We start from the raw sequence: 14,642 nt of genomic DNA, 5'->3' as shown, positions 1-14,642 counted from the left end.
GGCAATCAAATAATAGTAGCTTACTTGTCCATGGACTACTAGATAATTTCCACTTTTGGTTTCAAACTGCAAATAAATTTGGAGTTTGCTTCATATATGCTCAAAATGTAGCTATTAAATTTCACAATGATCATAAGGTAGAGTTATCTTTCTTTGCTATTTATCACTTCTTAATAAATAGCCCACTAAATATTTATTATTTCTTAACTATGTCATCAAGATTATAAAAATCAGGGCTTGTGGAAAATTACTCAGGACAAGTTACTTTGTGGCAAGTGGCTTTTAAGAAAAAAATTTGAACCCCTGCACTCACTCACTCACTGAGACATCTTTCCATTTAGGGAAACCAACATGTCAACTTCTGATTGTGACAAACCTTGAAATGTGATAATGGCAAATAGGGATCTGAACCACAATCATTGGTTCCTGATGGCTCCAAGGGCCACAAATCTGCACAACTAATTTCTACATGTACATAACTAAGCTTGTACTCTCTGAACAGGTGTGCAACTTAACATGAGTGTAAATTAACTGTTTGGGCATCCAGTTCTCAATAACGCTTGTAACTGTGAAAGTACAATTCTGAAAAATGTCACGGCAGTGCTATACAGATAATACCTTGACGGCTGCCGATTATTTATCACATTATGTTTAATTGCTATGGTTTGCATTTCCAGTTTACGAGAGAATGACAGTACAATACTTTCTTGACTATGTATTGCCATGGGACAGCTATATGATACACTTGGATCACTTTGGGAGTTTCTGTTAAAGATTGTCTATTTGATGCACTACCCTCTAATATATACAGCTGTTGGAGGCAGTGCTTAAATACACTACCCTTTAATGTATACACTTATTGGCAGAGGTGCTTAAATACACTACCCTTTAATGTATACAATTATTGGCAGAGGTGCTTAAATACACTACCCTTTAATGTATACAATGATTGGCAGAGGTGCTAAAATACAATATCCTTTAATGTACAGTCGTGCCCCGTTTATCCGGACACTTGTGTTTTTATTGAAATTGTCTGGATAAGCGAATTTTCGGATATCTGAATCACGGGCCATATGTATAAAGAAATGTACAAAGAAACGAACATAGTAGGCATCAGATACAATCTTTATTGATTACGGTACTTATAAACAAATATCAATGCACACAATGTCTCATACCTGTTCATGCAGTTATGCTCACTTGAAGAAATCAGTCATAACCTTTTGCACTGGCTGTATAGAAAAGCGAGAGGACTTTCGTCGCTCGGTTCATCACTGTCGACATTCACAAGATCGTCGGCAGTAACCGTCACAATTGCAACTTGTGCACAGGATCGTAGTACATCGCGAAGTTCCGACAAGGCCATGTCTACTTGTGGGTTCTCATTTGATTGGATAATATCCACATGATGAAAGCAATCAGCGATTGTCTTTTCACTCACAGCTGTCCAGACTTGCTTAATCATCCGGATTAATTAATTATAGTGACGAACAAATTGACAAGCCTCAAAATTAACTCAGTGTCACCTTGCTTCTCAGATGTAATTAATCTTCTCATGCTTCAAAGACCGCCAACTTCTTAGTTACAGCACGCGAGGCACTCGGTAATCGCGTGTGTAAACATACATTTGCTCAACCATCCAGATATACGAGACAAAAATGCACATGATTTAGTGTTTTGTATGTGAAAATGACTGTACGGTTACGGAAAACGGATAGGTGAGTGATTTTACAACATTGTGAATTCGTTTTAAGGAATTTTCGTTTGGAAGGCAAGTTTTCCGGATATCTTCGGTTCGGATAAATGGGGCATGACTGTATACAACTATTGGCACAGGTGTTTTAATGAACTACACATCGCATAATAAATCATACAACTCTATGAATAACAACTTCATGTTTATTGCATACAGCAATCGCAAGAGGTGACTGATTGGATTACGTTATCAGGTTTGCTGACTTGGCTGATATCTGATCGATGCTCATGTTGATCACTGGATTGTCTGTTTGAGACTCAATTATTTACAGACTGCTGCCATATGGCTGGAATATTGCTGAATGTGGTGTGAAGCCAAACTCACTCGCACTGAGCGACATATCGGTGTAGATTCAGTGAAGATTTTACCATGAGAAAGGTATAAGAATGTACACCAAATTATCGCTCTATACAATAAACAAGAACTTATTATCCAAAACTTATTATTATTAAAAGTTGTATGCTTTTTAACTGACTCATCAACTTCTAGAATGTGGATGATATGGTTACACTATCCCATCTATGTAACTTTTGGCAGGGGTGCTTTAATACAAGAATGTGTGTACTGTGATGTTTCTGGTAGTGTGACCTGATACCCGCGATAACCTTATCAACGCCTCCAGGATTTAACCTAGATATTTTTTTAGGACACCTAGATCCATTGACACACACTGAAAATATATCATGCACTTTCCAAAGGGTTAGTTCCATCCATTTGACCCAACAACTAAAATATAACTGGGAATTTCTAACACAATTGTAGGGCTGGGACGGGTCCAAATTTTCAACCCGGGTACCCCACCCTATTACCCTACCTTACCCTAGGTCACCTAGATTCATTATCTCACATTGAAAATATATCATTCACTATCGGAAGAATCAATTGCATCTGATTGATGCAATAGCAAAACTAACCTAGGTATTTCAACACAGATTGTAGGGCTGGGACAGGGCTAAATGTTCTAACAGGTACCCCACCCAATTGCCCTGTCTTACCCGGGTACCTGATATGGTTTCCTTGCATCAAATTTGTAAGGAATGCCTCTCTATCCTTCCGCCCAGATGCTGAAATTTCAGGTTTTTCACTGTCTTAATCATGTATCGTAGTCCAAACAAGTGACAAGAATGTCTTAGTTTTCAAAGACATTACAAGTTTTTCATCATGAAAGAATAAGATACAACATTGTTTTTATCTGTTAGACTTAGTCACTTGATCATAAAGGGTAAGGGCATCAAGACTTGTACCTGGGTCAAACTCATAAACCCCCCGTCCTGGGTATTCAGGTTACCCGTTTCAGCCCTAAAAGATTGCATCAGGTACCCAAGTCTTTGGGATCTCTGCCATAATACTCATAACTTTGGATCCAGTGATCACACTCAGGAGTGCTTCTAGGAGTTCTACATTGACTGGAGTTTATACAAGCACTTTTCGTGAACACATATGTCTTGAGATATTTCTGGAAAGTGGCAGCATGTTGATTGTTCTGATATCAGTGTGTGTGGGGGTTGTTCCATAGATTAAGTGCACCTGACTCGTGAACCATGTACAGACAAATTCCATGGAGTGGAATGCCGGCTTCTGAAATATTATGCATAACTAAAAGTATGTGTTGTTCCCCACCATTTCCTGTTATCGCTGTCATCATTTGATTTCTGGTTGCACGAATTTGTCTCATAAATACACGATGACTCGTGAAGGAAATTTGGTCTCATGAGATTCAAACAACAGCAATCTTGTACACATAAGCCGAAGTTAATCAGTGAGAAGACAATTGGTGTAGCCAACTGATCTAATTAACAAACCAGCTCGGTTGACAACTTTCTGCCATTGACGGGTGGGAATTCTTTGTATTTGTTATCTATGTCACCTAATGTATTGTTGTGCAATTTTTTCAGAGAATGTGTTGAATAAAGGACTTCTGAAATATTCAATCATCATTTTTTTTTCTACCCTCATAGACATATCTATGTCTCAAAAGCATTGATAAGTCAAATTTTTAACTTGAGTCCCAAGTGATTTAACTCATTGGGATTTGACTGTATTTCCGTATGATGCTTTGTGAGATGCTGGCACAATGGAGCAAATCATGACTTTTTCTCTCAACATTTCTGGAGATTTGTTTGGTTTATCATTCAGTATTTGCTGTGAATTGATCTACACTTGACACAATCAGCAACCACCTACGTCCATATATTTGCACAGCTCTGTTTACAGCCAATGCTATTACCTTGAATATTGACCTTTTGTTAAGATGGTTAACGAACTGTCACCATTTTTATTGGACAAGACACCAAGGATAATTGTCATTTGAGCACATGTCAACTTTTATCAATATAACTTTATATTTATGATGTTTGTTATTAATTACACATCTAGACATTAACAGCCAAGTATGGGGCATTTAGGTGACAGCAGTTCTGTTTTCGGTGACAAAACGGTCCACCTGTTGATTAGTAGGTGGTTATTGCACCTGGGAATTGTCCCGAATTTTCTGTTGCTGTGTATTGTGATACGCACTTGGAATATATTGATATGAACATATTTAGCTGGTGGTCATGAGATATTGTTGGTTGTGATTATATGGACAGTAGGTCTTTGGTATTGAGACTGACAACAGTGTTACATTAGCGTAAGTAGTGTCGAGAGGTGCTGTGTTGTGCTTTTGCTTCTTCCTTTTAGTTTCACCATTACATTACTTTTTTTTTTCTTGACTAAAGACAAAGAAATATGCGAGTATATGTATAAGCAGGTCCCAAACTAGCTGCTTGTGCCAAGGGGCAGTGCTTATATCTTTTTGCTTACCATGTTTGATTCCACACAGGGGTGCAATGTGTGGAGCTCTTTTCTGGTGTTTACGGTTGTGATATAGCTGGAATGTTGTTAAAAACAGAGTAAAATTAAACTCACTCACTCACTCACCCACTCATCCACCGAAGGGAAAGCGGGGTAGTCTTGGCTAATACTTTTGCTAACCATGTTCGATTCCTCACATAGGTAAAATATGTCCATTTCTGGTGCTCCTGCTGTGATATTGCTGGAATATTGCTAAAAGCAGAATAAAACTAAACTCAATCACCCTTAATACATTTTGAGAATCCAGGGAACATTGTGTCATTTGTAGCCCCAAGAACTAACTCTGATCGTAACCAATGTTTTAAGAATGGGCTTAAGAAGTTCATAAGACTACGATCATTTCAAGAATAGCTAGCCATGTCCATTTCTGGTCTCAGTATACATCTATATTTTTTCCTTTCCTCCAAGATCTGCACCCAGGGTGGCTTCACTCACACTCTTGACCCAAACACCTCGCAACCTCACAACACAATACATTCTCAATCAGCTTTAGCAAGACATCAAATTACGTTGTGAATGTCCCTCTTGAGTATGGTTGCTTCTATCCTGTGTGTACCACTGAGACCTACAGAAATGGAAGTGAAAATCTAGGTGTCACAGCTGTCCCTTGTGGTATGCCTATGGAATACACAGTTATCTCCCTTATCTGTGATGTCACAGCATTTTAGCTTGAAACCCTTCATAATTTTTCTGTATTGGCCACATACAAGAAGTGCATACAGAGTGGAAGTGTTTTGACTCCTACTTCAAGTCTTTCTCAACGATGCTCTAGAATCATGGTCAGTAGTGTAGCCTTGGCTGATGTTCGGATTATTGCATTTGATATTTATAGTCTGTTTGAAGTGAAATTAAAATTGCTATTCCTCATAATTTTACCTTGTCAATGTGAACATTTAGGTTTTAGACTTTTATTCAGCTTAATATAAAAGCTGTTGAAGAAATGATCATAGATTCAAATTGTTATTAGTTTGTATTACAAGGGGTCAAGTGCAGCAGTTGGAACAGGAAACAAATGCGTGTGCAGTACGTGATGAGCATTAACTTACACCAACCCTACTTGTTCTTGGTGTTTCATTTAATGTGCATACCCTCTTATGATACAAACAAATAAAGCAATGTGAATCTAACATAGTTTGTTAAACAACTTTTAATCCAAGTTGAATAGAATTCTGAGATTTGTAATGATCAACTGACAAGGTAAAATTATGAGGACTTTTAACATTTTTGTTTAAATTGATATTCATCAGTACGTTTTCACAGCCAACAGAGGATTGTGCATATTTGCTTTCAAGTTGTTGTGTTTCAATACTTTGCTGCAATTGTTATCAGTTTTAAGTGTAATTATCTTTCTCAAGCATTTTAAGCAACAAGTTATGTTGTTTTCTACATAAAACCCTGAAATTCTCCCATATCCCCCCAATACTATCAGCATGACCAGTAACCTCATTTGGCATGTTAGGTTGTTGTTGTCAACAGTGTCGTTTGACATTTCGGAAGTCCAGAGTCCAGAGATAGTTCAGAGTAATTCTGGTGATGCAGTAACGATTGATAACCTTTGTACTCGGCCCATACTCCTGCTTGTGTCCTTGGTGACCTTTGCCATTTCTAGGTGAAAGGTCACTGGAGGTCCCATCCATATCAGTGATAACACAGCGGCACGTTGTGGATGTCACTTATCTGCGATAATCAAGTGAATTAATTCTGTCCTAGGTGAATGCCTAGACTGTCATACAGACCCTGAAGAAAATTTATCCAAGTCTGAATTGTGTGGCAAGTGTAGATTTCCACGGTTTCCGGAAATGAAGAAAGTCCCTGAGCTCCTTTTCATTATATTTTATGATTATTTTTTGTGAATAGTATTTTTGTAGGAAATATGTTCATTTGATAAACTAGATGTTTACACCTTAACTCCCAGTCTTTAACATTTCTCAGTGGCTTCCTCAGTGACTTACGATCATCAGACTTCATGCTCTATGAAAAGAGGCTCTACTTTGTAGATTGTGACATCATCGTTGCCATGTGGTCACAATCAGTTCACATTGCTAATCTAATCTCCCTGTTGTTATACCGACATACAATGCACCCTGTTGAACACTATTTTTCTATGCTTATTTCTGAAGTGATGCCACTTTCAGTATCCATCATTGCTGACATAGCACAATATGTCTGTCACTGGTGAAAGTAATGATTGGTTGGTTACGTTTAGAATTGTTCTGTACCAATCAGGTTTAACGTGTGTTAATCATAGTAATTGCTCATGTAAAGACACACAGGTAAACACTGGATAAATGTAGATGCAAGTAGCATTTTGACATATGTACATGATAGCAATCGGGTTGAATGAGTCACACAACACTGGAGTGTGATGTATATGGAATAAATGTGACCTGTGAGGATCCGGGTTAGAGTTGGTCTTCAGCAAGCGATGCTTGTCATAAGAAGTGACTAACGGGATTGGGTGGTCAGGCTCACCGACTGGATGACACATGTCATCACATCCCAATTGTATCATGCTATTGATCATTGAATTGTCTGATCCAGACCCGACTATTTATAGACTCCCACCATGTTGCTAGAAAATTGCTGAATAAGGCAATAAAAACCAGGCAAGTGGTGGTGACTAGGTTAACGCTTAGTCTCTGAATATGTATATTTTTTTAAAGTAACAAACAAACCCATTTTAATTGAAAAGGAGCTCCAGGGATACCAGAGATTCAGAACCTAAGGAAATCTAGACTTGTTTCATTTATGGCTTTAGAACTGCAGAGAAGGCTTGGCATTAGGCAAAATAGTGTGATTCAGGGACTGTGAGACAGACTAAGCAGTGACTAACAGGATCTGCTGCTCAGGCTGTTTTAGTCTTGACACATGTCATTGTATCCTAAATGCATGGATTAATGCTCATGATGTTGATCACTGGATTGACCGATCCAGACTCAGTTATTTACAGATTGCTACCATGTTGCAATCATTTTGCGGAGTGTGGCATTAAAAATAACTCCAAACAAACAAATGTATATTATTGATAGAGCAGAAACAGATCCTCTGTGTGGTGAATTTGAGACGTATCAAACGTATCGGGTAATGAATGTGATTATTGGATCAGGAATACAATAACAAGTCAACAACTGATGTTGTAAATATACTTAGTGAAACAGTAACAAAATATATTCTTTGACATGTGTTGGTGGTTCAAGTTTCATGCCAGTGACCAGTGACCACATTACTACAGTCTGAGTCAGAAACAGATGGATGAATTGCAAATTTTATCATTGTACAAAAGTGCCACATAAATATAAATAGTACACGGGTTTATCATTACTAATACCCAACAGCTTTCTTATATTTGAACATTTTCCAGACACCAAAAAAGTTGTTTAAGAAACTGTCATCATTGAAAACGCAAAAGTTCTTATCCATCGCGGCGGGATGAAACTGCTGAAACGGATCAGCCAGTCATTGCAGGGGACATCTCAAAATCTTTTCTGGGAGACCTGTTGGTTCCTTGTCTGTCGTAGTGTCATAGCAACAACTTAACTACAGTCTCGGTGATGACAAGTGGTGCCTCATTTGCCTGTTGTAAGTCATCCCGAGACCAGTAACCTTGTTCAATGTTTGGCTGAGCCAAAAATCTAGCCAGACAGCATGACTGGTAACTTCAAAATGTTACCAGCCCCAAATGGATTTAACCAGATCAGACACCAAGATATAGTGAATTTACTCAGATGTATGGAACATCTAAAATTTGCATCAGACCATCAGACTGACTAGTTGTAAATTTAGACTATCCATCAGAAATCTAGCTCGTCTCAGTCGGTCGGCCTTATTTTATACACTGCTATCATTCTTCCAACCTTGGATGTGTCTCAGTGTGATGTAACAGTGTGACACCTGAAGTCAAACATAAACACTACCTCTTTTAGTAAGTCATGCTAGTGATCGCCTATAATGCAATGAATTTATGTGGTAGTGTGTGGTTCTGTGCATAGCGTTCAGGTCCAAAACAGTTGAAGTTAAGCAACATTGAGTCTTTGGATGGTTGACCACGTGTGACAGCTTGACTAGTGAGAGTTTCGTGGACTCTGTCCTGCCCCACAACAAAACACATGAGATGCATGTGGTCTCACCTTAGTGAGTTTGTTCAATATTGCCTTATGTAACTAACCCTCTAGCACCGCACAGCTTGGGTTAACTGGGCCCATTTGCAAGAAACAATCTTGGCACTACGACTATCTTAAGCCTATGTTGGAGAATGGGAGCTACAATCATTGCAAATCAAAGATCGCTTTGTGCAAGTGAGCCCTGGGGCAGTAATAATCAGGGTGTAAGAAATTCGTAGTGCTTTGAGAATGAACTAGAGCATGGAGTCTAGCACTTTACAAATCCAGTTTGTTATCATTATTGGATGAGTGAGTCATAACAGCCCAACTGTGTAATGGCAATGCAATTGTCATTGTTATTATCGTTTTATAGATTTTTATCATCAGTGGAACCATAAAAATATGTTGAAGTTGGGTTTGTGCAAAATGTGTGCAGTGTATTTCAGTGTTAGACTCATGTTATTTCCTTGTTGTTGTAGAACATGGGCCCTGCCCCCTACCACTACGAGCCTCTGGCAATGGAGAACCTACACCTCTGTGACTATACCACCAGGTTCAGCCTGGAGCAGGCTAAGGCGGGACAAGGTGAGGGGATATCAGGCATAGCGACAAATACAACCTCAGCCTCAACAGTAGCAGCAACAACAACATTATCATTAACAGTAACATCATCAACAATAACGACATCATCAACAATGACATCATCAACAATAACGACATCATCAACAATGACATCATCAACACTAACAACATCATCAGCACTAACAACATCATCAACGCTAACAACATCATCAACACTAACAACATCATCAACACTAACGACATCATCAATGCTAACAACATCAACACTAACGACATCATCAACACTAACAACATCATCAACACTAACAACATCATCAACGCTAATAACATCAACAATAACGACATCATCAACACTAACAACATCATCAACAATAACGACATCATCAACACTAACAACATCATCAACAATAGCGACATCATCAACACTAACAACATCATCAACAATAACATTATCAACAATAACATCATCAACAATAACGACACCATCAACAATAAGGCATCATCAACACTAACAACGTCATCAACACTAACAACATCATCAATAACGACATCATCAACAAGAACATCAACAATAACATTATCAACTATAGTAACATTATCAACAATAGCTATCATTAACAGTAACAACATCATCAACAATAGCAACAGCAATAACAGTAACATCATCAATAACAAAATCAACAACAATAATATCAATAACGTCATCAACTGTTAAAACTTTGTTAACAACAATAACAACATTATCATAAACAGTAACTATATCCTGAACAACAACTATAACATTTACAAGAATTACAACACCATCAGCAACAGTAACACTGCAACAACTGATATATATGTTCACGATGAAAATAATAACATCTGCTATAATAACAAGAGCATCATCCACAGGGGTAATAATGACATCAATGACAACAACAGCAAGAACAACAGCAAGAACAACAGCAAGAACAACAGCAAGAACAACAGCGTACAACATACATACCTGCATCAATACGAACACTCCCCCTGCCCCCTTCCCAAGCAGTTATTTTAATAACAACACACAAAAACTCTAAAACATCATTGATCTCAACATCCACAGCAACAATTTCTGTAACAACGATAACAACATCCACAGCAACAACCACCACATCAAAGATCAAAACATCCACTACAGAAATAATAAAATAACAGCAACAACATCAACCTCTGCAAGCGTGCCAGCCACAGCAACAAAAACATCTACTGCAAGAAGGACATCTACCACGACACCACAGCAACAGTAGTTACAATACCACAACATCCTCATTCCTAATGCCTTCACTTGTTGCAGCAACCCGACCAGTACGAGTTTACGCTGACGGAATCTACGACATGTTTCACAGTGGCCACGCCCGACAACTGATGCAAGCCAAACTGGCCTTCCCAAATACCTACCTCATAGTGGGAGGTGTGTATGCCGTTGCCATGGTAACAGTGTGTCAGAAATCTGAAAGATTGACAATTGAATTTATGAAAAAACCTGCTGGTGAACATTTCTAGGCATATAATGTGTTAAATTAGAAGACAATTAATTTATAACCTGTGTTTGGAATTCAGCTTGGAGATCAAACAGGTCCTTGTAATTTGTTGGAGATCCATGGGATCAAATATGACCCAAGATTCATTATCTTTTTAAAAAAGATTTCATGTGATCACAGTGCACTACCAGTGGGTGTTGCGGTTTAAAGCACCATCACTTACGTCACCTGGATCAGCTCCAGGAGGAGGTTAGCTAGTGGTTAAAGAGTTCTCTTATCACACTGAAGACTCTGGTTCAATTCCCTACATGGGTACAGTGTGTGAAGCCCATTTCTGGTTTCTCCCACAGTGATATTGCTGAAACATTGTGAAAAGCGGCATAAAACTAAAGTCACTCAGTCCTTGTCTGAACTGCAGTCAATTTCTGGAAAATGCTCACGTTTCCACATACGTACAATATCTGGAACTCTTTCGTGGTGTCCCAGATATACTGCTGAAATGTTGCAAGAGCATCATAAAACACAATTTGTTGATCACATGTTGTGCTATCCTGTCCGTACATGAATTGTCTGTCATTTTTCACAGTGTGTAATGATGGCCACACTCACAAGATGAAGGGCAGGACTGTCATGAACGAACGAGAAAGATATGAAGCTGTCAGACATTGTCGATATGTCGACGAAATTGTCACTGATGCACCCTGGGTACTCACAGAAGAATTCCTGGAAGAACACAAGGTTCGTGAGCAGGGAATTCTAGTTAGAATAGGTGGACAGCGACTCTTGCTGGTCGCAGAATAGAACCAAATGAATTAATTGTTTGTCGGACTTGGTGACTGTGCTTGACATAGATTGTTGTTCACCATATCAACCACTGGATGTCTTGTCTGGTTGTTAATAAATAATTAATTATTGACTCAGTGCTGTGGTAATTAGAGCAGTGTGACACATTAAACAACAAACATGTCTCTGTAGGAATCTAATTATGTTCGAAAAGCTCTTCTGGTCACCTAGAAGTGAGTAGCTACCTGATTTAAGAAACAGTTATGTAACTATTTACCTTCTAGTACCTTTGTAGCTTGGCCTGTATACATCTCAGGGAGCTGAGAATTATGTTTGAGTGTACACTGATTCACAGAACAGTCTATTGCTAATGCTGCCCCTTGTAGCATCCTCTAGACCTCTTTACTGTTACTCCTGCTGCTGCTGCTGCTGCTGTTGCTGCTGCTGCTGCTGCTGCTACTGCTGGTGTTCCTATTAATTGAAATAACCAAATGTTGGTGGCAGTGACCAAACGACCAAGCAATCAATCACATTTTTTCATAATTGAACACAAATGATTTTGGAACTACTGCTTTAGTCTTTGAAACATTTGGCCATGGAACATACGTTCAAAATTATCAGGGACTGAAAAGTTGTTTCATTCTCATAAAACTCATTTCACTAACTGAAAAGTCATGACTGAATATTTCTTGAAAACTTCATGATATATTGATCATCACTTATCATGTTATACATATCTGCAGTAACAATCTGGGTAGGAAAATCTGAAAAATGATGCTAACCAGTTTTTGTCGATGATCGTTTGTTACCAATGAGGCAATCATCAGTTGTGAGATTTCAACCAATTCCCAACACTATCTACTGCTACTACTACTACTGCTGCTGCTGCTACTACTACTACTACTGCAACTACTACTACTGCTGCTGCTGCTACTACTACTACTACTGCAACTACTGCTGCTACTACTGCTGCTACTACTGCTACTGCTACTGCTGTAAGCATTTTCTTAACAACGGTCATGAATCAGCACCTAGTATACTGATGTCCCCATTTATATTACAGATTGACTTTGTGGCTCATGACGAGCTCCCCTACACAACTGGTTCCAGCAATGGTGATGTCTACCAGGGCATAAAAGAGAAAGGAATGTAAGTCACACCCAGCAACAAGAAACCGGTGGAAACTGACAGTGGAATCAACAACATATTACGATAAGAGAATAAGAAACTTCATCATATGTCATACAGCATTCTCTGAACAACATGCAAATGGCAGCATTAATTTATTTCATGGTCTGTGCATGCCTAGTTTTGAAGAATCCAGCGTATTTTGTACTGCCAGTTACATGTTTTGGTAGTGACAACAAAATAAGAATAATGGTTTGTACTTTGTTATGTTGTCATAGGTTTCTGTTGCCGATTCTTTGCGTATTGCAGAAGCATGCCAATTTTTTGTATCTGGGCCTGAAGAACAACTCTTCACTTTGACTTCTGTGACACGTCCCAAACAGAGAGCTCTGTAGGTTTTGTGGCAGGATATGCTCCTAGCATCTGTGCTTGCTGTAGATGGATTGACGAGTCATGCTTGTAATTTGGTTGATTGGCAATCATTGTAACCCAACAGGGGAAGTTACTTATTATCTCAGTCACTGGTTCATGTGGTCCATTAAAGTCTTCCTTACATGACACAGTCACCATCATCAAAAGTAGGCCTGTAGGTCAAGGTCAAGATCACCTGTGTTTTCATAATACCAAATGATTTAGGGGGTCCTTTATGAAAGTAGATCAAGGAAACTAGGCTCCCTTAAGTTTGAACACTGCAGATATGTGGCTGTAGTAACATGATGGTAAATCCCGTTCAATGTGTGCTTTAGGTTCTTGGCCACAGAGAGGACAGAAGGGATCTCCACAACCGATGTGATTGCCAGAATCATCAAGGATTACGACATGTATGTGAGGAGAAATCTCCAGAGAGGGTACACAGCCAAGGAGCTCAACATTGGCTTCATGAAGGTAGTAGTGGTAAAGTCTAACATGAGTGAGTGAGTGAGTGAGTGAGTGACATGTCATCTTGTTTCAATGTTTGCATATCCTATTTGCATGGATCAGTGCTCATAATGCTGGATCACTGGATTGTCTAGTCAAGACTCAGTTGTTTAAGGATTATTATGTAGTTGAGTCCTGTATTAAGCAAAAACTGGTGGCAGTTGTCAGTCGCCGGATTATCTAGTCCTGACTTTACTACTTGCAGATTGCTTCCATGTAGCTGGAATATTGCTGAGTGCGGTATTTAATAACTAGCAGAGAAAAATCATGGTCACACATCATCATGTCCCAGATGCACAAGTTGATGTTCATGATGTCAATCACTAGATTGTCTGGTCCAGAGTAATCATATACCTGGAATGTGGTGTGTGCAGTGCAGTGTTAGACAACAAAGAAACATGTCTTTGAGCAGCAGTTGGAAGATGTTATAGATGACCAAGATGTTTTATGTTGTGTGGGAAAGAATAAAACTTAAATCCATGAAATATCGTAGTCAGCAAACAAACAGTTAAGAAGTCTGTGAATAAGTGGTGACCAGACAGTGTTTGGTTCCAGGAAAAGCGGATCATCTTCAAGGCCAACTATGAGAAGATGGGTGAGAAGGTGAAAGAGAAAGGGAAGGAGTTCTATGACAAATGGAAGGAGTCGGTTGACAAGGGCAACGAGCTCATCCACAAGTGGGAGGAGAAATCCAAGGAGTTCATTGGCAGCTTTCTCGATATGTTTGGCAACAATGGGAAACTGGTGAGGACTCTTTGCCCCGGAACATCGAAAACTGTACACTAAAACTTACCTATGATGACGAGTTATAACCACTGGCTATTCTGGGAGAGGTAGAACTTGACCATTGGGTATTGTAGGAAGTGACCACTGGCTATTCTAGAGAGGTAGAAACTGACCATTGGGTATTGTAGGAAGGAAGTGACCACTGGTTATTCTAAAGAGGTAGAAACTGACCATTGGGTATTGTAGGAAGTGACCACTGGCTATTCTAGGGGAGGGAAAACTTGACCATTGGGT

General features: G+C 39.0%; 1 protein-coding gene across 3 annotated transcripts in view; it reads left to right on the top strand.

Moving 5' to 3' along the window:
* Positions 1-14,642, top strand: part of LOC137281593 (choline-phosphate cytidylyltransferase B-like) — a 41,888-nt gene that overhangs the window by 17,061 nt on the left and 10,185 nt on the right. For all 3 annotated transcript variants that reach the window (XM_067812925.1, XM_067812926.1, XM_067812927.1), the window contains 6 exons: positions 9,189-9,294; positions 10,607-10,723; positions 11,380-11,531; positions 12,640-12,725; positions 13,451-13,589; positions 14,178-14,366. In XM_067812925.1, coding sequence (XP_067669026.1) covers positions 9,189-9,294; positions 10,607-10,723; positions 11,380-11,531; positions 12,640-12,725; positions 13,451-13,589; positions 14,178-14,366 — 789 coding nt within the window. The remainder of the gene's footprint in view (positions 1-9,188; positions 9,295-10,606; positions 10,724-11,379; positions 11,532-12,639; positions 12,726-13,450; positions 13,590-14,177; positions 14,367-14,642) is intronic.

The sequence above is a fragment of the Haliotis asinina genome, chromosome 4 (assembly GCF_037392515.1).
Source record: "Haliotis asinina isolate JCU_RB_2024 chromosome 4, JCU_Hal_asi_v2, whole genome shotgun sequence".
In the NCBI taxonomy this organism is placed as follows: domain Eukaryota; kingdom Metazoa; phylum Mollusca; class Gastropoda; order Lepetellida; family Haliotidae; genus Haliotis; species Haliotis asinina.
The sequence above is the reverse complement of the archived record's forward strand: the minus strand, read 5'-3'. Positions and strand labels throughout refer to the sequence as shown.